At 46.0% G+C, this 24,723-nt stretch overlaps 1 protein-coding gene across 1 annotated transcript in view; it reads left to right on the top strand.

Annotated features, from left to right (window-relative positions):
* scn5lab (sodium channel, voltage gated, type V-like, alpha b) overlaps positions 1 to 24,723 on the top strand; it is an 82,167-nt gene that overhangs the window by 41,585 nt on the left and 15,859 nt on the right. The window contains exons 16-18 of the mRNA XM_062520911.1: positions 11,243 to 11,710; positions 20,901 to 21,018; positions 23,753 to 23,907. Of these exons, the coding sequence (XP_062376895.1) occupies positions 11,243 to 11,710; positions 20,901 to 21,018; positions 23,753 to 23,907 (741 nt within the window). The remainder of the gene's footprint in view (positions 1 to 11,242; positions 11,711 to 20,900; positions 21,019 to 23,752; positions 23,908 to 24,723) is intronic.

Here is a 24,723-nt window from a genome sequence, read left to right on the forward strand (position 1 = left end):
TCCCCTACAAAGGTAGCCTGTGACAACATTGGTCAGCTGCCTGTGGTGAGACGGACAGATAATTGTCTATTTTTAGTCAGGAGAGCTGTAGAGATGAGGTCTTCGGCTTCTGCGCAAGGCATATGTGATGGACGACGACAGCGCTGCAGTACCTGTTCAGACGCCCGCTTGGCTCTGGCGAGTGGTCAGCCGACGCAGGAGCGCCGCTGTGTGTGCGAGGGCCAAGAGGAATATCCCAGTGGATTTCTTTGAGCGTTGAGTGTGCCCGTGTTGTGACCAGGGCCCCAGCTTTGGCTGCCTGTGCTTGTGGTGTCTATCGCTGTGCATTGTGGGAAAGAGGAGGTCATGGGCTTAGCCACACAGATGCAGCCTGGATGCCCATCAGCGGGCAGAGAACGCTCATTAATGAGTAGGGATGAAGAGATTCAGCCCCAGGACTGAAGGGACAGCAGATCCAGACCCTTATTTTTAGACCTCTCGACTTGTGTTTAAGTGCTTGGTTGTGTGCGTGCGTGTGTGTGTGTGTGTGTGTGCGTGCGTGTATATGTGTGTGTGTGTGTGTGTGTGTGTGTGTGTGAGTGTGTGTGTGTGTGTGTGTGTGTGTGTGTGTGTGTGTGTGTGTGTGTGGGTGTGTGTGTGTGTGTGTGTGTGTGTGTGTGTGTGTGTGTGTGTGTGTGTGTGTGTGTGTGTGTGTGTTTCTGACCCTTACTATGCATCTGTGGACTCTGACCATATGTCTGTTTGCTGGGTGTTTGTGTATTGGGCCCAAGCAAAAATACTCCCAAGCAATCTGACCCCCCAACTCCCATGTCTGAGCAGACGGTGCTGTGACGTCACGCATGTGGGATCGCTGGGCCTTAGTTTCACAGACAGACACAGAGAGTTTCACATGCAGACTCCAGAGCCCCATGAAATCAGGGCACAATTTGGGACTAACACACTCAACACAAACAAACGTGTTGAACATAATACAACTTGCGTTGTTTTTAGCACATCTCTATGGCCAGAGAGCATGGCAACACAAATTGTGTTGTTTCTAACACTTAGCTTTTGTTACTGTATAATGTGTACACTGGTACAATGAATGTGTTGAAAATAGCACAACTTCTGTTTTTTTTTTTAACACATCTCTATGTACAGGTAGGGACAGCACAGTTTGTATTGTTTCGAAGACATTAGTTTTAAGAGTGCAACATTCTGATTACCATTGAGAAACTGAATGAGAATAAGAATCAGAATTGCTTTATAAGTATGTTAAATAACACTAGGAATTTACCACAATCTCACTTCTATCTTCATTTTCCATACCCTGACCCAAAGAATAAAGACATTTGAAGAATTATTTGTAAAGCCGTCTATGTAAACAAATATTGTATAGTCTTTGGTGATGACATACTGTAGGGGGATTAAGCTGCACTGAATTTTTAGTCAATCAAACAGTCTTTATTCAGGCCGAATTAGCGTCATTAGTTGTGGTTGGTACTTAATGTTTTCTGAAGTGCATTATTTCATTATAAAGGCTTCAAGTGGACTGGAAGAGTGTACGGTTCACTGCTCAGTTTTATTACCCTCTGTGTACATGTATCCCCCTCTGTGGTGAAGCCGTGGCTTAATAAACACTTTTCACACCAAACACGACATTTAATTGAGTGTTTGGCTGGACAGAATGAAAAGGACACCTCCATTGATCCAGCACTTGTAGCACAATTGAATCAACAACAATTAGACTTTTCACATCAGGGCTCAAATTCTGGCTTGACGGGGACAGTGTCACATGAAAGAGATCCAAGCAAGTATGAAAACATTCCGCTTTCTGCCCACAGCAACAGCATACAGTGGCAGTAAAGGATCACACTACTATGCCCTCGGGAGACTGATGGAAGTTATATAGCTCTGTTATCTATCATCTAAATATCATAATCCCCAGTGAAATGCTTTTGTTAAAAAAATCTGTGCACCTAGAGGCAGGGACACACTAGACAATTGCCTACAGTATGTCAACAATACTAAGACCCAGCACTGTTCACACAGTATAGAGGATTGGACTGAGTGTACTGTATTCTATACAGCGCTCGAGTTTAGATAAAGCTATAGTATTGCTGAATGAATCAGTGTAGTGTACAAAGAAAAATCTACTTTGTTCATTTGTGGCAGGATATACTGTATCCATTTAAATAGATTATCCTGTTAATCATAAGCAACAGGGGGTGTATTAATTTAATCCTATCTGAGGAAGCGTTTTAAAGTCACAGTCCAAAATGTAGAGCCCATTCATTTTTTTTTTTTTTTTAACTGTACAACCCTTTGTGAAACTGAGGCCAAACCACAGGCGACATAGATAAGTTACCGTATTTTCCCGACTATTAGCCACGGCTTATACATTGATTTTGCAAAATGTCTTCAGCTATGAGGTTAATACAGGGGGGCAGTTAATATGGTGTTAATATGGTTTTGTTTCTTTTAACTTGCATAAAACACTGTCCTGCGGCTTATACACAATGAGGCTTATATGAGGGAAATTACTGGATGTTATGTTAGTAATGTTTCTCATACTAGTGTGGATAAATTATTTAATTTCCGTTCTCACTGAAGTATGCCTTGGAAACCTGTCCAGCCTGAAAACGTGAGGAAACCTCCATCTTAAAAGTGATTTTCCATCACTATTACAGAAAATTATTAAAACGCGTTAACTCAGTCTGAATTAAGAGCGCATGCTGACTAGCCATAGAGAACACTGCAGTGCATATCAGGTTAGCCACATCAAGCACGCTCTTTAAGGAGCTGGAAATAAGCGAATATGACAAGTGCACTGTGCTATGGCCCAGAAGAAGTGTTTTTTAAAGCACAGCTACAGAATATTGATCATATCCACATCATTTGTAGAGGTGACAGGTGACAGTAATTGCTTCATCTACAATTTTCAGCAATGCTCATCCAAACACAGGCTTGAAACCCGAATCAGAACTGTTCACATCTATTCAACTGTGACATGAAACAGCTGGGGCTCACTCAGCTCCCACGTCCCCTCACCACCACCAGTCCCAAACAAGAGGTGCCACCAGGATGATAGACACCCATAACCGAATTGCAGATATTCTCTATTTACTTGCATAATGTGCTCCATTTTGTTCAAACACTCAAAGCACATAAGCATGCACACACACACATAAAGTACGGCAGACACACACACACACACACACACATACAAATGCGCACACACACACACACACGCGCACACACTCACACACACACACACACGCACACGCACACGCACACACACACACACACACACACACACACACACACACACACACACACACACACACACACACACCTTAACTCGAGGAGATGGAGTGCTGAGTGGAAGAGTGGGAGGAGGAGGGTACCACCACTCTGCCAGTTTCAACGTGCCTTTTTCTCTGAACCTCCCCATCTCCCATCTCCCCTCTCCCTAAAAAACCCTTCCCACATGCCCAAACCGCCCGTCCCCACCGTCGGGGCTGCCTTGCTCTGTGCGCTCCCCCTGCGGTGAGTGCGGATGCCCGGGAGCCCCGCGCTGCCGCTGACTCACCGCCGCTCCTGTGACGGGGTGTGTGTGTGTGGGGGGGGGGGGGCACAGTGCCGCCTAATGCAATGAGCACTCATGAGTGACACCGAGCCCCATCAGGCCTGTTTGCATTTCCACCCAGCCGCCCCGGAGCCCAGCCACATGAAACGCACACAACAACTACAAACGCCCAGACGCGGCGATCACAAACACGGGTGATAGCAGCCAAAGTTGTCATATCCTCATTACCGCTGTTTTAAGTGTGTGTGTTTTTTTTGTTTTTTTTTTTCAGTGGAATTACATCATCACATAAAAGCTCATTAAACAATTCCCAGTGCATTCTTTCTATCGTGCGATTATATTAATCATGGGATTAATTCTGGCCTCAGTAAATGAGACAAAGACTGAAGAGCAATTATTTACTATGTTTTTTGAATAAAATTGGATTAAATCAATTTGGTTCAAATCTAAGGAGGTCTAGATTAATCACCCTTTATTTTTTATGGAATTTGAGTTTTGAGTGCAGTACAGAAAAGCATTCCTTGAAAAAAAAAAAAAAAAAGTCTACAGTGGGCGTTTGAAGAAGACATCTCACACAGCAACAACCTCTGCGGCGCAATGCAATCAAGTTTGATTATGATTACTCAGCGGTTCTCCCTCTGTGCCCATTCTGGAGAACAGTGTGGCTTCTCATCTGCAGAGCTTGTCTGAGTGTGTGTGTGTGTGTGTGTCTGTGTGTGTGTGTGTGTGTGTGTGTGTGTGTGTGTGTGTGTGTGTGTGTGTGTGTGTGTGTGTGTGTGTGTGTGAGAGACAGAGAGAGAGAGAGAGAGAGAGAGAGAGAGAAAGTGGGTCTATGTGTGTGTTTAGGGGAGTGAGTCTTGGTGTGTAGGTTGTATAAGTTTGTGTGAATAGTTACACATATGAGTGTCTATGCATATGCATGTGGGTGTGCAGACCGTGTGTGTGTGTGTGTGTGTGTGTGTGTGTGTGCACACATGTACATGGAGGAAACCGACACGCCAGCTGCTCAGAGGATCAGGCGCATGGCACTGGAGCCCACCAGGGTGCAACTCCCACAGGTTAAATCACATGTAATTACAAAGAGCTGCTCACCCAAGGGAAAGCTGGCACCAGGAAAGACAGAAAGGAGGAGAGAGAGAGACAGAGAGAGGTCAGGGCAAACCAAGTGATGTCCAGACGCAGACAGAGTGGATAGAGGGAGCGGAAGAGAGAGAGAGAGAGAGAGAGAGAGAGAGAGAGAGGGAGGCAGGGACAGTAGCAGCACTGGGAGGGACTGTGTCTGGGGGGGATGTATTGGCGGCTGAATAGTGGGCCACTCCATCGCCTCCTCTGATTCACCCAGGGCCCCCCAGGCGCTCGGAACGTACCTAATTTATCTGTTTCCTGCGAGTCCCTGCCTGACCTCCATCTTGCTATTGTGATGCCGGCGCGCTCCTCCGCGTTCCACCTCCCCCCACCTCCTCTCCCCTCCCCTCCCCTCCCCTTCCCTCCCTTGTTTGTGTCACTCTCGTTCAGCCACACAGAGATGTGGGGGAGCATCCACTTCATATAATTGATATGAAAAGACAGGCTTTTCATCAGTGTCACTTTGAAGGTCTATCAGTAAAGATGCCCGAGGTCATCATTTAGACCTTTTCCACAACATTGGTGTGTTTTTTTGAAGTGATATCCTTACGCTCCCGAGTGTATTGTTCTGTATGGTCTCTGTCTGTGTGTGTGTGTGTGTGTGTGTGTTTTCCCCTTTTCTCTATGGAGCCTCACCCATTGGGCAGGGCTTTCTCACGATTGGTTTTCCAGGGATATCGCTCCGACTGCGGTACCTCGCAGAATCAAAAAAAGAGGCCGAACCAATCGAGCAGCTAATTGGCGCAATTAGCTAAATGGGGTGGGCTCAGGTGGAATGGAGCCCCTGACATTTGCCAGTATTTCACACTGGAAATGGATGAAGGCAGCCATGTTGCCTCCAGCCCCCAGGACCCTGAACCCGAGAATATGGGTGGTGGGCTGCGGTTTTTAATATGTTGATATTGCCTGTGGGGGTCCCAAGGCTGTTGATTGTGGGGTGGGTGTTTGGGTGGGGCAAGAGGACCATTTCACATATTGAAAAGCGCCCCACCGCTGTAGTCAGATTGTGATTTATGCCTCATATGAGCCTTGACAAGCCAGCAGTGAATAGCTTTTATTATTAGAGGCGCGGTTGGTGCTGATGGTGCTGGTGGTGATGGTCGCACAGAGAGGCTTGTGCTGGTCATGCTGGTTTTCCCACACAGAGATACAGCACACCACAGCACTACCCTAGTGGCTCTATTAGACCTTAATAGCGTACAACACTACCCTAGTAGTACTATAGGCCTTAATAGCATCCCTAGCCTTCATTTGGCACTGGCATGGGAACACAATCATGGTTCTAAATACAGACCGAGCTGCACTATTGGCATACCGTGGAACAGTTCTTATAGATTTGCAGGATTTACTGAGTACAGTCCCCATAAATCCCCCTTTATTCTCGCTGTGTTTACTCTCAGCGCTTTATGACGGATACTGCTTACTGTTTACTGTGCCCGGATCAGTGCAGATGACATATGGCAGGCCTTCTCAGCTTCAGTATCTCTCAATATGATAACTGTCCCTCCAGGCCCCAGTATACCCTGTCTGTCAGATATGGTTTTGTGGATTTTATGCATCAACGTCAACCGTAGATGCGTAGCAAATAGTTCTGCAAAAAGGTTTTCGTTTGTTTGTTTTACTAAGAAAAATATGTATGAATTTGTTGTTCTTTGGTGACTGACAGCTGTCTGTCTGAATTTGCCAGCTTCCAGCACGATATTGGTCACTCTGCTACTTTCTGGTCATTCATGTGAAGAGGCGATGGGTGTGAACAAGCTAAAAATATGTTGTATTTGGTTGTATACTCAGAAAAGCAACATACAAAAGGCAAACGTGATATTCAGTGATATTCAGAGTTATTAGAAAGTATTTTGTGGAAAATAGTTTCAGTACATTGAGTTGTACTGTACTCTTAAACTTCTCTGAAATATAATGTTTATAAATATTTATACAGTATATAGTGAAATATAAGTGACTATTATTACATTGAGATATCAAGCAGAGAAGGAGCATTTATTATGCTTTTCATTCAGAGAGTTGTATTTATAGTATCCTGCTGTACGTGGCACTTTAGGAGTGCTGTATTGGAAATCAGTGAGTGAGCCTGTGTGTCAGGATGCTGTCAAGCCCTGTTTTGCACAAGTGAAATAAACACATTGATCCTGTGCTTTCTCTGCCGGTGCTACTGGCCGATAGTTCCAGGTCAGCCCAAACGCGCTGAAAGGGATTATGGGTCGCTAGTGCCTGAGGCACCGGTTTAGCCAAACGGACCTGACAGTGATGACCGTGGATGTTTATTTGCGGCGCCTGACCCTCCACAACCCTCACCTCTGCATCCTCAACTCCCAATCAGTTAAAAGCCAATCGAAGTGACCACTGCCATATTCGACAGCAAACACACTGAAAATAGTTGCCCTCCGGTAACTGTTGCCAGTGTGCCCACAAAAAAGCGGCGCGTGGCAACATGTCAGTGGGGTTTCTGGGAACTCTGGCCACAATTATTGACCCAATAGCACGGTTTTCTTTTATCATCATTTTAATCGGACTGTTATGCAATCAGGGTAACGCTCGTGCGATGTCTTTGTTGTGCTCGGAGGTGGCAGTGAGCAGCGTAGGTTTTGCAACGGCTGCCAGCGCACACGCTCAACTCTGTTTTATTGAGCTGCCCTCGGGCGCGAGCTGTCATTACCATGGACACGAAGCAGCTAGCACTGCTAATTAGCATCTATTCATGGGCTAGTTCATCTGGGCTGATGTCAGTGTGGAGTGCTTGTTTTTAATCCCTCACCACAGTAATTAATTTGTCACCTCTGGATCTCACTCCTCCTGTATGACTTGATGGCAGAGTATCTCAGTATCTCTCGATGTCTGATAAACCTGATGGCATTTCTGATATTTATATCTAAAATATCTTCTGATTTTATAAATGGTTAATCTCAAGGCCTACATTGTGTACCATATTATGCTCAAAACAAGGTGTGGTGTTCTGTGAACTGTGAGTCTGAATGAAATGAAATGTAATTGAGATTTATAGATTGTAAATGTGAGTACTTTATTGTAACTAAAAACTAACAATAAAAAATCCATATTTGGTGACCTCTGTGGTAGCCCGAGGACAGATGACTGGACTTGACCACCTTACTCGCCACGCCTCGTCTGGCGAAACTATCTCTCACCATAGTGTGGGGAACGCACGTGGTACAGTAAACATTCCATGACAGGGATGCATGACTGACCACACATTAGCCTGCTAATCTGACCCTTTTCAAAGACTCTCTGCGCCACACCTGTTGTCACGCAGCTGTCCATGTCTGTCTGTGACTCAGCCTACAGTCTTGAGAGGTTTGTCCACATGCAACCCTGACCGAGCACTGTCCGCTCTAGATGCACATTTGCAGCCTGTGGTATTGCTAGCTGTCAGTCATTTCAGAATAGCATGCCACGCCAACTGTCCCCCTGAAGATTTAGTGAACTGTTTTTGACAGTTCATTTTTTTTAAAAAATAAACAGCTTCATTATGAGTTTAATTGCCTTTCCTTTTTTTTTTTTATTTGATTCTGAATTTAATCTGTCTCATTTAGCATTCCCCATAATCGAGGGATAGCAGACAACTCAGTTGTGCTAGCACATTGAAAGTGTATGTGAGGAGAATGATAACTCTTATTGTAACTAATCCAATGCTCAGTGTCCAGTGTCCAGTAAGAAGGTCTCTAGGGCACGGCGGGGGGCCGCCTGTCACTCCACCACGGACATCTGGGAGTCAATTTGGTCGAGAGCAGTGTGCAGAATTATTAACCAGCCAGCAAGAGAGCCCACAAATTATTTACCATTTACAGCATAATTAAGTGAACTCAACACGGCTCTGGAAACTGTGATACACAGAGGAAGTGTAATTGGAGTATTCAGTCAGCTTTGTGGGCCAGTATGTGTGTGTGTGTGTGTGTGTGTTCGTAGTGTGTATGTGCGTGTGTGTGTATGTGTACATTTGTTTTGGTCTGTTTCATGGACGAAGTACTGTTTGATTGACTCAGTTATATATCAGCTGCCTGTTAGAGATGTGATGCGCTGTTCAGATCTGTCAGTCCGTGAAGAGAATAGACAACAGGACTCAAGTTAACCTGCTGGCTTAATAATTCATATCATCTTGGTGATGATTTTTTTTTTTTTTTTACATAGCCAGATTAATAATTGATGACATTTTAGCAGCTTCTCTGTGCCTCTTGTCTAAAAGTAAAAGATAAGTGTTAGGTGACAGGACAAACTGCTTCACCATACATCAATCTCCGTGAAGCCCCTGAGAGTGGTTCAGGGTCAGACACCTGCCAAGGTTTATCCAAGTAACTCGGTTATGTTAGTGCCAGCCTGCAAAGCACAACCAATCATCCCGGTCCTGACGCACAGGCACCCGATCGCCGTGTCTCGCTGTCAGGACCTCCCGGAGTCCTGAATGCACAGGGTCAGTAGTTTACAATGACAGACATGAAACCCTTACACTGGCGCTGTTTGTTATTCATTGCCAAGAGCATGGGCACGTAGCATTTGGGAGGGCAGTGTCAGTGTGTGATATTTCCAAGAGCCATGAAATTGCTAATAACTAAATGCAAAAAAAAAGGACAGAAAATGGTTGCTCCTTCCTGCGTAATGAAAAAGGAAGTGGAGCCTATAGCTTGTCTGATTCTACTTTTACTCAGACAGATGAATGTGTGCTTTAGCTTCATTTTACGTTACGTTACCTTTGTAAAAAAAATGCTTTATGTTTTCTAGTTGTATCTACTGTGTGACTGTTCTGACAGAGTAGAAAACAGTGAACATAGACATGCCTTTGTATCACAGACAAGGCTTGCTGTAGCTGGCTAGCATACGGGAGTTGTGTTTACTGTTTGCCTGTGTGACCGTGTGTGTGAATGTGTGTGTGTGTGTGTGTGGTGTGTGTGTGTGTGTGTGTGCTCTGTGTGTAGATGGGATGTATGTGGTGGTGCTTGTTTGACAGATGGGTCCCCATGGTGTTGTGGTGTGTGGAGGGGTCTTGGCTGTCAGTGCCGTGGGCTCGTCAGTGGCCCTGGTTGGGACATCTGTCCCTTCATCAACAACCTAAAATAAACTAACATCTTAATGCTAGTGGACACCTCTTTCACACCTCATGAATGCTACATTAATGCCAAGATATGTCATGAGACTCACTTGGATTTAATCAATTACTTGTAGAATTATTATATTTTAGTTTTGGATTAACAATAATGATAATAAAACTCTTGTTAAAATCTCTCTGAAAATCTATCTTTAGATTTTGAATTTCTTAAATATTGTGCTTAAGCACAAATAAAGCATTCCATGTCAGGTTGTTGCAACTGTATTCAGGTAATCCTACCACATCCATGCTTTCCACTCTGTCCCTGGCTGTTATTTGTTTGGGCTGTATCATTCATTTGCCCTATACGCTGACAAATATTCTTTACGACGGATGCTGTCCCTGCCAACAAACACGACCAAATTCCGAGCGCTGACAAGTTGAACTCCATCCCCATTTTCCAAGCCCTGTTCTCCAGCAGTCTTTGTTATTGATCACCGTCCATAAATGTGCTGCATTATGTCCACCTTGGGCTGCCTCCTCTCCCCAGTGCCACGCGAGATGGCCGCAGCACCCATCTATCCACATGGTGACTTGGCAAAGTTGATAAGGTGGTACAAAAGGGCTGGACAATGTGACTTGGCATGGCGCCATATAATAAGGGGTCCCTTTGTTGACCAGGTGGCACAGGTGACTGAAACAATGTGTTGTCATGGCAACGATTCTAGAGCCTACGGATATTTGATAAGGCACCTGCATTTGCTTTCGAGGAAAAAGAGTTCTTTAATTAAGCATGTCTTATGTCTAGCTATCTTAGTTTTCTTTCCTAGAACAGCCACAGCTAATTGACAAAATGGGCTCTTCAGATTTTCCTCCACTAAATAAGCCATTACATGCTACATATTAAGCTGTTCTGACCCTAGTTTATGAAGGGAAGAGAACAAATTGTTACAGTAATGTGTTTGCTAACTTTCTGAGTTCACCACTCTGAATATCCCCTGCATTAGTAACAGTAGTCGTGAGAAAAATAAATGTCTTTCTCGTCCATCTTGGTATTCTTACTGTGAATACCAATCAAAACTTGAAAGTTATGGCCACTTGAAATTCAGACTTGATTTCAGTCAGATTCAGAGCATTAGGCCATTGGCCTCATGTGTTGTAGTCACTGGCATGACATTTAAAGTGACTGACTTCAGTCACACCTTGTGTCTATATCGCGTAGCTGGTGTATGTCTAGGGCAGTAATCAGAGCAGACAAAAGTGCCCCTCTCTCTCCAGTTTCAAAGGATTCAGTACATTGCAAAATGTTTCCAGTCTGAGATTTTAACTTCCCCCAGGGATTTGAAGGTTTTTTGGAGTTTCATTTAAAAGGTCCCTCAGATTGAATGAATGCTTGACACACATTCTCTCTCTCCCTCTCTCTCTGTGTTTCTCTCTCTGTCTCTCTCTCTCTCTCTCTCTCTCTCTCTCTCTCTCTCCCCCTTTCGCTGACCTTTTAGGTCCTGAATCTTTTCCTGGCCCTGTTGCTGAGCTCGTTCAGCGCCGACAACCTGTCGGCGCCCGACGAGGACGGCGAGATGAACAACCTGCAGATCGCCATCGCCCGCATCCATCGCGGCATGGGCTGGCTCCGCCGCGCCGTCTGCGACTTCTTCAACGGCAACTTCAAGCGGCGGCGGCAGAAGGCCAAGGAGGCCAAGGCCATGCTCAAGCTCAAGCGCCTCAGCCAGCAGGCGCAGTGCCGCGCCGAGGGCAACGGGGCGGCCGCCGCCGCCGTCATCGGGCGCCACGGCGAGCGCTACGCTTCCACGGTGAGCGAGGGCGACAGCTACATGACCAACCCCAACCTGACCATCAGCGTGCCCATCGCGCCCGGCGAGTCCGACGTGGACTTCCCCGAGGAGGAGGAGGACGAGGACGAGCAGAGCGAGAGCTCGGAGGAGGAGGAGGAGGAGGAGACGAAGCAGGTGAGTGCGGAGAGCGTCGTGTGTGAGCCCTGGCGGCCGTCCAAATAAGGGGAGTCAGGTGCAGGATCCCTCTGTTGTCCATTAGCGAGATGTGTCCATTGCATTGAGGCTCTCGCTGTTACTTCTCTTTTGTTATGATTCAGAAATATCCTGTGCTGCTGAACTCCAGTTAGCCATTGGCAGCTACTGTACCAACCAACTATGTTGTTAGCCTTCTAAACTGGGGTGCATTAGAGATATAATGATGAACTGATGGAGGGTAAAGAAGAGAAAAAATAGATAGAGCAAAAAGACGTGGAGGGGGGAGATGCACTTATTGCAATGGTTTGACTTTCATTTAAATCCACACAGCAGAGGCAAATTCCTTATAGATTTGTGCTATATCCAGGTTGATACACTTTTCATCTCTGTTTGAAAACAGAAATGGAAATATTCAAATAAGAAGGCAGGAGGAACTGAATTAAACTTGATCTACTGGCTCCAACTTTAGCTACAATATTATTCCTTTAGTGTGAAAAACTATTCAAATATTTATCAAAGATAAAGAGATAAAGAGAGAGATATATGAGATTTGTGTTAAAATGCACATGAACATTGCATACTTGTCAAATCATTAGTGAAAAGTCTCCATTTCATGCTACAATGCCACTAATTTTCCAGCTTGATGAAATAAAATTTGATTCCAGCACAAACAAAGCCTGTAAAAATAGCCATAATTAGAATGCTTTTGCCATAGAATGCCAAACATCAGCTGCCTTTGTGTCCTGCTGTTCTGTAGATTTCCATTGTCAGAACGCATACGTGTGGAGCAGATTTCCTGTCCGTCACCAAAAAAAAAGACAAACGCTCCCTGTACTGTAGACACACCGGGCCAGTAAATGGCTGCTCTTTGATTTGACTTTGGGCTCTTTTGTCAGCGTGCTCTTTGTGAGATAATAGAGTGCTTGTGAAATAGGATCGCTGCTCTTTGTTGTCTGTGTTAACATAGTTACCTTGATTACATCTGCCGCAGACAAAAGGGGAAAGCATGGAGTTGCCATATAATCCTCCCATGCCTCTCATAACAAAACACGGGACACAATAGTCACGGTGATTCCATGTGCTGTAGGAAATGATGAAATCGACTCTATGATTTGAAGTCACTTTAAAGGAGTTATTGAAAAAATGGCAGTTATTCAGTGTGTGCTGGACAGGCTGGATGATAGTACAGTAGACTACAGTGTAAAGGAATACGTGGAATTATATGAAGACTTACTGTATTATTGTTCTGTGTATGCTGCGCTAGGCGTACACATGCACAGATAAGTGACAAGACAGTTATTCAGTCTAGTTATTGAATATCCACTCATGTCTGGCCGGATGTGAAGGGTAGGAAAAGCCGAATAGGATTTCAGTCCCCTGTTGTGGAGTCTGTCTCCATCGCCACCCCACTTTAAGTTGCTTGAACTCAACTCCCTTATTCAGTATAACAGAATGTGACATTTTCAAGCCACCAAGAAACCAGAGATCTTTTGCCTCTGCACATATCTGTGGTGAATGGGTGACTGTCTATCTCCTTTTCCCTCTCTGCATCTCTCTCTCTCTCTCTCTCTCTCTCTCTCTCTGTCTGTCTCTTGTGCACTCTCTCTTCCTCCCTCTATGTCTTGTGTTCTCTCTCTCTCTCTCTCTCTTTCTCTCTCTCTCTCACTCGCTCACTTGTACTGGCTCTCTTCACTCACTCACTTTCTCCCTCTCTTTCTCAGTGGAGGGCTTTCTCCACCCCCGGCCAGAGAGGCTAATAACTGGCTATCAGGCAGGCTGGAGCTTTCTCTCCACATGAATTGAAAGGCCGTACACCCACACAGAAAGGCTATTTTCTCCCCTGTTTTTTTCCTCCCCTACTTTCTCCAGAGCCTTTTTCGCTTCAAGCCGACCCCACTCCCCCCCACCCCATACACACACACACACACACACACACACACACACACACACACACACACACACACATGCACACACCCTCACCACCCAAAATGGATGTCATGTCTAAATCTACCCCAAACAAAGATTTATATGACCATTTTTGCAACAGAGTTTTCTACATCTAGCATCTCTGCATTTCCCCCAGTCTCTAATGAAGAATTAGCTGCTCAAGGCTACAGCCGTGTGTAAACTGGTCTCTATACTCTCCCTCCTCCCCAATCCTCTGTAAAGGTTATGCGCCTCTCATAATTCAGGTAGGACCAGAAATGCAGCAGAACGAAAAACCCCAAAACCAAATGACCAAGCGAACAGTCCAATCTCTCAAATACAACAGCCTGCCACTCATCTAGTTGTCATCACGTCCGGCTGTCACACAAGCCAGTATCCTGGAGGTCCTGACTCTCCGTGAGCTGTGAGGCTTGTGTCTGTGGCGTCGGTGGCTGTAGGGGGAGGTTGGGGAGGACGCGTCTCCTCGTGTGAGATCCCCATGTGGCCTGGTTGTGCAACGGGACGGCCCCTCCGAGGGCCTCCCTCTTTCATAATTGTCACGTTGAGCGGGCTGGAGGAAGAGCTACTGTGAGCAACAACAAAACAAAACAAGATAGGCAAGACCCTTGATCTGCTAATCCTCCACTGGGTTACTGATTCTGTAACTCGCACATACAGTATATACACATACACACACACACACACACACACACATGCACATAGACACGCACACATGCACACACGCATACACACACACACACACACACACAAACACACACAGGGGTCCGTGGGGTGAGAACACTTCAGCCTATGACTTCAACAGACTTCAATGCCTGCGTGAATACTTAGGAGCGCGTAAACACATATTGTAGATGTCTTTAGCAGTGAGCGCCATTGCGCTGCGTTAAAAAGATAGCCTGAAGTCTGAGAAGATGGATCTATTTCTACACCATGACAACATGGTGTATGTAAGCATAACGCATATCAGACTATAAGTAAAATGTGTTCTTAGTACACACACTACTTACACTACTACCTACAAAAGTCACAAACAAGTCATATGTGATGTTGCTTTGAAATAACATAGAGTATATGTGTATATGTAATCAAAGTGTACTGCTGTCTTATTGCTGGTATTTCAAGGGGTGTGGATTAAGGGATGTTGTTTGTTGTTCCCACCTGTGATAAGTCGAGTTTTGAGGGGTGAATGACATTTGTTCCCCTCCTTTAATCATTCAATACACCTGGTCAGCCTCCTCTCTCTCTCCTCCTTTTTATCTTCCCATGTACCTGTCCACCTCCCTCTACTGCTCTCTCTCGCTCCCCCCTTTTATCTTCCACTGCACCTGTCCCTTCCTGCTCTCTCTCTCATTTTTCCTCTCTCTCTCTCTCTCTCTCTCTCTCTCTCTCCCTCTCTCTCTCTCAGTTCTTTCATTATTCTGTGTACCTGCGTCCCCCTCCTGCGGTGTGGACCTGGTATCCCTGCGTGAAGCCTGCGGACTAACGTGCAAAATGCTGCAAAACTATTTAAACAGCTGTACATCACTTTTCTAGCGCCAGACCTGTTCTCCACCCCCTCAACAACCCCCCCCCCCCCCTCGCCCCCCCCCCCCCCCCCCCCTCGCTCTCTTTCCCGGTTCCCTCTCTCTGGAGACTGGCATAACTGAGAGCACGACACACACACACACACACACACACACACACACACACACACACACACACAGCCACTGACTGGATCACCTCTTGGATGCATCTGAGACCTCAGGCGCCAGTTTGCAGTTTGTTATTTAACACGCAGCATATGTCAAGACAGACCATATGTCACGGGCTTTATGAGCCCATATAACCCAGGGTCAGTTGGACTGAACAGAACAACTAGTCGGTGCCGTTTTGGCACACTTCTACAGTATCGCCTGACAGACAGCGGAGCGTTGTGGTTCAGCTAAGCAATTGACATTGTCGAGATTAAGAGGCAAAAGTTAATAATTGCTCAGATGCTTCCGACTCTTAAAATAGCCCTGACTTCCGAGAGTCGGATGTGTTTTTCTGCGAGTTTTTTTTCTTCTTTCTTTCGTTCGTTCTTTCTTTTTTTGCGCGCGGGGCGGTGAGGGCCGGGCCCGCGCTCGGCTTGGTGGAGCCCACTGAAGCAGACAGCCTTATCCTTTTCACAACACCTTAATGTCAAGGCATGGCCGTCGGCGGAGGAGCTGTGCCGCTCGCTGTATCGCACCTGAACTAAATCTGCCGAGCAGAGCGGGGGAGGAGGAAGACATGCAGATGAGATGCATGCCCACCCCCCCTCCACACACACACACACACACACACACACACATACACACACACATGCACCATCCCCCCCACACACACACACTCTCTCCACTCCCAAGCAACAGGCGCAAACACCACAGCTGGACCTGCTAATATCTCCAACTCAATTGGAGCCTCCAATTTTATGTTTCCATACATCTGCTGTTATATTGGCAATAGCGCTGCCTTGACACAGGGATTGTACCCCCTTTACGCATGAGACGCCAGTAAGACGCTCACTGCTCACGTGTGATTTCATGCGGGGGACCGACTCCCATGTTTATGTTAATGGTCGGACTAGATGTCTGTAGATGGCGGATAGGGGGGAGATGATTGAAACCACCCTTAAGCTTTATGGATAACTCCACTCCCAGTCCCCATAGTCTTGTCACACGCAGATCTGTCACTTCCCAACCACCGTGCAGATCCATCACCCCCGGCGCAAATGAGGGGAGGTTGCGAACACAGCCATGAATCACCGCTGGTTCCCCCCAAGCGCGGTGCGCGCGCCGGGGCTGAGTGATAGAGCTCCCTCACGCCCGCTCTAATGCGATATTGAACGGTGCCTTGTTTGCATTACTGTCGCTGAGAGAGAGAGAAGGGAACCGTATGGGGACGCGCGTGTTGACACGTGGCAGGCCGCCCTTGGGCTCCCCAGGTTCCCGGTGGCCCCTTCGGAAGCAGCTGGGTCATCGTCCCGCGCTGGGGGGGGGGGGGGGGGGGGGGGACGTCTTCAGTGCAGCGAGAGGAGTCAGTCGCTCATGCTGCTGCGGGTCCTCTCAGAACAGCTGAGTGCATTCATGGAAACTGGCAGTCAGGGGGGAGAAGAAAAGAAAAAAACTTTTCTCCTGTTAACTACTCAATTAATTCTCATGCACACTGTTTTAATGATTTCCAAATCAGAATAGGACAGATTCAATTAAGACAGGCAAGTGAGACTGTTATTCTTTCCCTCTACTGTAGCCTGTTTTCACTTAATAAAATGTTATCAGCTCATCAGTCATAGGATTCATTGAAGTAACATTCATTTTACATTAATTTGCATGTATTTATTTATTTAGGAGAGGCTCTCATTCAAAGGAGCATACATTACACATGAGTTATGTATTTCATCGTCAGCTAGACATAAGATTACATAGCCACAGACATTAGATTCTTTAAGGTAAGGGTCCACCTAACCCTTTGTTTGGATCTGTTTGTGGATTTTTGCTGTTTGTTTTATATATCTGTTTATTTCATATATCATTTCATGAACACACTCCTCCTAAGAACTGCTGGTACAGTAATTTGTTCAAACAGAAATGTGTTAGTGTAATCCCACCACAGTATGACATGATATACAGACTTTCAGGCAGACTTTCAATATGCCCCTATCTGGATTATAGCCAGCTATACTGCTGGTCTTCTGGAATCATCTACGATAAATACAGCCCGCGGGGTCTGTTGAAGTTGTGAACTGACAGACTGTACTAATAAATTCACGTCGTTTAAGGGAGAGACCTCCGATGAGTCACACGCCAGCTGGGCTTATCTCGTTAACAAGAGCCCCGAGGTGAAATCCAGCGGAGGCGAAGTACGCGGCCTGCCCTCCACACAATCTGCCCGCTGACCAGTCAGTGGACAAAGTCAGGGCAGAGGCAGGCAGCCCCAGACCGCCCCAAACAGTGTCATCTCACCCGCGGGCAGAATCAGAGCTCCTTAGGAAAGGGTCACTGAGCAGTGCTGTGACACCTGGAGGTACTGTTTGGTTATGAAGATAGATATGCTTTTTGAATAATGAGAGGTTTAATGCAGCGAAGTACTGTAGCAGCAGCAGCAGCAGCCGGCATTCTGTTTTCATCTTGGCTGTGCTGAAGGCATCACTGCTATTCATATTACCATACATAAACATTATTGCGCTCGCAATTGTATTACTTAGCAAGCATTTTTAAAAGAAAAAAAAAAGGCGCATAAACCTTTGTGGGCTTTTGGCAGTCGGGCGGTGTTTCACAAGAAGGGCAGCTCAAGTTCATCAGTCAGGACAATGACACAATGTGATTCAGTTGAGCTTAGAGCCACAAACACCACAAGCAGCGTAGTGGACATGAGCTCAGGCCATTAAATAAACAAATGGAAAACAAGTTTGTGTCATACACTGAGCACGGACTGAATGGAAACATGCCGACTTTATTTTAAGCAAACGTATTAGATGGCTTTGCAAAGGCCATAAATAACTGGATCGCTTTTCACTGTGATTTGATTATGACCTATTGACATAAGATAAGAACGGTGAATAGATTTGCATCGACATCCAGCAGCAGCACTTCAGGGAATCCGATCTGTTGCTGCATGCGTACTGTAGCTCCCTCCTCAGCGTTAGCTTGCTCTCCTCTGATGTCTGCGGAGGCATCTGCGTTGACTGACAGGTGATTCTTTGACACATGTCATGTCTGCAAGGTGACAGTAGGAGTAACACGAGCAGAGGGATTTTTATTTTCATGAACCTATATCACTTGAAGCCATTTTAATTCTCCGCTTACCTCCGAAATCTCCCACAGCGGACTAGTAAACCCTGCACGGACCCCCCCCCCCCCCCCCCATCCCCCTCCCAAACTAAGTGCGTGTAGCCTAATCCCATGCGGCGGATCGCCTGCCCAGTGGCCTGCCCAACAATACATGTGGCTCGGGGGCTCCAATTTCATGGTGTTTGGATGGCGAATGCCGTTTTGTGCCACCATCCCCACAGGAGTGCTATTAATACCCCTTTTGTGGTGGTCAGTGGCCTCGGAATGTGCAACTCTACCAGGCTCGGGGCAGGGATTCCTCACATGTAAGACCTGCCAACAAGTACGGGCCATAAAATGCACGGGACCATGTGTGTGCGAGCGCGTGTGCGTGTGTGTGTGTGTGTGTGTGTTTGTGTGTGTGGGAGGGGGAGATTCGTGCAAGACAGACGTGGCCTCACAGACGCTAATGGGCCGTCAGAATCCTGACATACAGGCCAGGACGCCCCCCCCCCCCCCACGACTTGAACTTCAACCAGGAGGATGTCTGTGAATGTCGTGCGCCGGATGCCAGGCGGGTTTTTTTTACAAACCCTGGATATAAGGTTTAGCGCACCTCTCCAGCAGTCCTATAAAAGTGTCATCCTCTCGTCTCACGCTAATGTATGCAATATATTCTTTATTGAATGCTGTTTGTTTGGCATTCCTGTTTGGCAAGGTAGATTGAAAAATGACACCCCCCCACTCACACACACACACACACACACACACACACACAGAGAAGCCTGTGCCACACGCGAGTGTAACTGGAGTAAAGGTTGTGTGGTTGAGGGCGATTATTTATTGTGTGCGGAGTGGCACCTGTGTGTTGGCGCAGATGGACAGGTGAGAGTCCACTCTCGGCCCCCCCCCCCCATGACCCCCCCTCGCGGCAGCATGCTGAGGGACAGTGGCTCCGGGGGGTGGACAGGACACAGGACACAGGACATGCCCGCAGAGAGACGTTATTGAGCAAGCACAGCAGGCTTCCTCAGCAGGCAGACCAGACAGAGGCCGAGTTCGGTTGCTGGGATCTCTGACAGGTGCAAATGGAAAGGTGACGGTGGGGACCACAGTATGATTTTTATTCGGGTGAGGAGCTTTTTGGAGAGCTTGGCCTCAGAACTCATGAGACTCATGAACCGGTCATGAGATCCTCGACACCTCATCTTTACCAAATGCCGTGTTTTTACGTCTAGTTTGCACCCTGTAACAGTATATAGTTTGCATATTGCCTTACCGGTCAGATATGTCTACTACTCCCCATGATATCTCCATCAGAAATCACCAGTGTGCAGTACCTACCGGTACTTTTAGAATATAGTGAAAAGATACTGGAAGTTGATGCTTTTTCCTCCCTCCCTGCCTGACCTAATTCGCCTCTACTGAGTCATACTTTTGCAGGACTTGAGCTTTTGTGTCTCCTTCATGGTAGACCGTCGTTGCCACTCCACATTTACCTGACTGTGTGCAAGCCGAGACACAGCAGCCCCGCGTCAGACCGGCTCACATCACCTCTGAAAAATCACCATTCGTTTTATCAGTCCCATCTGCACCGCCGTGCTCTGCCAAGTTCCCTTTAGCTTTTTTGTGCTTGCCCAGACCTATGCTGGTTATTTTTAAATGCTGAATACAAAAAAGTGGATTAATTAATGTACATTGTGTGCCTGTAAAAGATCCTCAAGTTAAGCATGCTGACCATTACTGAGAGGTGTAGAAAGTCTACACGGGGCAGTGCTGAGATCTGTGGTATTTGTCACTATAAAGTGCTGTCGTGACATTGGCTTTCTATCATGCCTTTGAGGTCTGGGGACAGGCCTGTCACCCCGAAGGTCTCACAGGCGGTTGAGCATGTGCGTGTGTGTGTGTGTGTGTGCGAGCATTTGTGTTTGTGTGCGTGCGTGACATGAGTATCTCTGTGTACATTCGCCAAGGGGCATTAGGTTTCACGGGATATCCACATCACAGTGAAAGGACCGGCATCTTCTCAGGCCCTTTCACTGTGATGCCGCCGGACTCCTGATGGATAGAGGGAAGTGGGCGTTAGTGAGGGACAGAAAACAGGAGGTTCTCAGGCAGGTTCACCCCATCTGTCCCTTCACCCCAGACCAATGCTCCCTCTGACATGGCCACGGACACACCAACACTGAGAAAAGGAGTGCTTTCCATCCACTCTCATGCAGACCATAAATGCATTTTTGTCCATAAATGCAGATGCGATATTTCTAAATTCGGAACATTTACACATAAATAAAAAAGGATCAGTACAAGCAGCATTCAGATTAAATTGACTCAATGTGCTCTATGTGTGCAAATGAATGTACAAAGAAGCACGTGGGGACCAGTTAAAGCTCAGAGACACAGTGCAGATCACTTACTTGCCATTTTGTATGTATTTATTCACCTTGCAGAAGGATGACATCAGCTTGTCAGAGGGCAGCACGGTGGACCTCAGGAAACCGGGGGAGGAAGAGGATGAGTACTCGGAGATGGCCGAAGAGGCCATGGACCCTGACAACTGCTTCCCTGATGGTAAGTTTCGAGAAAGCGAAAAAAACATTGATTTGTATTTTTTTTCATGTGGAATTGCTATGAGAAATTAAGTAATACAAGTTGTTTAGTCATTGAAAGAGGAAAACACATATGACATTTACACTAATCGTTGCAGAATAGAATAGATTAGATAGAACAGAATAGATTATTCAAGACACACATGTACAGAGTATTAACCTCTGATAAAGAATGTTTTTACAGTCCAAAAAAAAAACTGAACAAACTGAAACAATTATTAAACAACACAGATCTTATCTTTGCATAAAATTATATGAATGCCCTAAATATTTTAGATAAGGTCTGTTATCGGAAAAAAAAATAAATGAAGAAACTGCTTTAGACAACTCACACTTTTATAGCTCATTGTTTGGATCTATGAGCTTACATCCCCATCCTCAGTACCCTGCTCTTATTGTTTGCTCTGGACTCCAAGAGGAGGCAATTTAATATAAAACATTAAACAATTAACTGACATTTGAAAGGGCAATGGGGCATTAAATTGAATGTCCTGTGTCAGCAAACATTTGAGAAAGCATGTCAGAGACGAAATGGGCCTTGTTAATGTGATGATGACTTACTCTCTATATTCAATTTTGTAGAACTAATCGACCCCCCAATCGAAGTCGAGGTAGACAAACATGCTGACCCAATCAAAGACTGCCATTAAAACAGGAAGCCATAATCCACTTTCTTATGGAAATTGACAGGGCTGTTGTACTGTAAAGAATTCGACATGTCCATGCTCACATTCAGCAAAATTATGAAACCCTTGGTGCCTTATTGAAATATTTCATATTTAAAGGGAAATTCACTGTTGTTTATGGGTTTTCATTTTATTTAGTTTACGTAACGCCTAATTGAAATAATAATACTTCATCCGCTCTAAAATGAATAGCAGGAAAAAAAACAATACGGTGTCAGGTTCCAGCCACAAAAGCTACTGCAGATTAGGCTGGTCTCAGACAAACAAAGAGTAAATATGATTTGCCCATCATATGATACAGAGAGTGCCTATCTATTAGCTGGGAATGAAACCTGGCTCGGCCAAAGCAGCCTGCATTTCCTGGAAGATATCAGGGACGGATACCACTGCATGCCGTCTCAGCCTTAGCTGGTCAGGGCCTGTGGGCCGGCGATGTCTAAGCCATTGTGGTGAATTTCAGGGATGTGAGTCAGAGTGTCAGCACGTGTTTCTCAGCCCGAGAGGAAATGGATTTAAGGGAAATGAGTGAGAAAAGTGCGCTTCCTATAAAAGGCTCCCGCTCACATGGATGGAACCAAAATAGATCGTCAAACACCGTCTCCGAGCCCTTTGCCCACACCTCAGTACATAAATGTCCAAATAACTGTCCTCAAAGATGTAATGTATGGAAATCTATTAGACAGGCTGTGTCTCTGTTGTGGTAATAGGGCTTTAGCTTTCTAGTGATGCAGTCTTGATATATTTGACCCTCAGCGATAACAGGAGAGAGGCAATATAAGGTGAGGTGAGAGGAGAGAAACGCAAGGGGCATCAGGAATCTACTGCAGACTAGGGTTGTGGAACCGTTTTAAACAAGAACTCAAGCAAACAAAAATAACTGGTGCAGCGAGAAGGGGATGACCCTCTGCTAATTAATGAGAACATCCACTGTTTCGAGCATATAATTACACTGCTGGAGGAAGAGTTGTTTTAGGATAAAGAGCGAAAGAGACGATGGACTGACCAACATCTGTCAAGGGGGAGGAGGGATGTTACGCAATAGAGAGAGAGAGTGCCATCGTGGGCTTGCGTGCAATCTGTTCTTTCAAGCCAACAATATTGTCTTGACTTTATCTGAAGACAATTGGACGCCTCACAAAAAACTAGAGCCACTCTAAACAGAATGCACTTCAAGTGAGTTGCACAGAACACCCCATTAACTATTCTTAAGAGGAGAACATTCCAGAACATGATGGGAGTCAATATCTCACTTTCTACTGGAAAGTAGTTTATCAACATCACCGATCAATTGCTTGCGAGAATCGGACCAGAGAGCATTAATAGCTGTGCACTGTGAGTGTTTCAGGGCTTGGTATGTTCCAACCCTAAACAGATTTAAGTGGCAAATCACTTCTGGCCAAGATCAAAAGAGCTCACCCATTTCCTTAGTGGTTCTGAGTACCCCCATATCTCGCCTACTTTGTCATGCTCATGGATGGCTTTTGATTTCTCGCTGATGGCAGTTAACTGGCTGACAAATCGAGAGGCCTGGGTGCTAACACATCCCTGGCTTTCAAGAAAGAGCTGGGGTGTCATTACAAATTGAGTTGCATGTAGCCGTTACCATAATGCCATTATTAAGTTTACAGCCAATAACTTAATTTGGGCAGGGCTCAGTTGCCTGTAATGGAGACACGTTGACGACTGTGGAGGGCTCAAATGTGATTTGGACTCAGTGACCCGTTGTGCTACAGGGGTACAGTCTTTACAGTCACTGATACGGGGTGCTGGAGACGGGCTTGGATTATGTTGTGTAGCACCCACTTAAGTGAGAGGAATCAAACATGGGCTTCGTGCCAGTCTGACTCATAGCAGCACAAGGTGCCACATTTCAGTTGTGGAGGGGGAATAGAAGAGGGGAGAAGAGAATTATTTTTTTTATTTGTATTTCATCACCGACAAAGCAAAACAAAGAGGTTGCTCTCTGTTTGACTCTCTCTGTACTGTAACTCTCTGTCGTTCCTCCCCTAGTGTGCGTTCGTCACTTCCAATGCTGTGACATCAACACGACAGACGGCCTTGGTCAGGTGTGGTGGACGCTGAGGAAGACCTGCTTTCAGATTGTCGAGCACAGCTGGTTCGAGTCCTTCATCATCTTCATGATCCTACTGAGCAGTGGTGCTCTGGTGAGTACCGTAGCTTTTACTGGACCACAGGTAGCCAGTCCAGGAAATGACTCGAAGTCAACTTCCTCTTGGGCTCGGTTTTGCATAATGACTATATATTTTCACCAGATGTACAGTATGTATAGAAACAGGCCCCCTAGATCAGCTGCCATAAAACAGCGTAGATCTCCGTTGGCTGGGGGGTTCTGGACAGCCTGCTGATGGGTTAACTTCTATCACTGGGGCACTCTGTGGGAGAGCTGTCTCACGGAAGCAAAAGCACAGTTTTCACAAGACATTAATCAGACAGAGCAGATGCCAGGGGCGGTTAGGGATGGAGTGAGATAGCCACCGTGATAGACCTTCTTGATTACAAATCCTTTAACCCTTCAGAGATGGGACAGCTTTTACTGCTACAACATCTACATTTTGTGCAAAACTACATTGTAGAATAGCCAGCAGAATCTGTATAAGATTTTGATCAGAATTCCCTATTGTGTTATGATCACAACATGAAATATTAATAGGAAGTATTCCTGTTCCACTGAAAGATGACACACTAAACTTAAGGTTGAGCTGTCAAACTTGATGAGTCTTTGCCTGGCGCTGGCATCGCCCAGTCCTCCCAGGAATACATGACAGCCTTTTTGTTAGGAGAAACAAAGGTCAGCGCCACTAGTTTGTCTGGGATGCTGTGTGGCAGGCTTGCTGTATCCATGATGACATTTGGTGGCATTTACCAACACATCTCTTCAAACGAATGCTCTTTACAACATAAGGCTGATCTGGCGCAATGCTGAAAACAAACAAGCCACCAAAAAAAAACAAGGGCGTTTT

The sequence above is a fragment of the Sardina pilchardus genome, chromosome 19 (assembly GCF_963854185.1).
Source record: "Sardina pilchardus chromosome 19, fSarPil1.1, whole genome shotgun sequence".
Lineage (NCBI taxonomy): Eukaryota > Metazoa > Chordata > Actinopteri > Clupeiformes > Clupeidae > Sardina > Sardina pilchardus.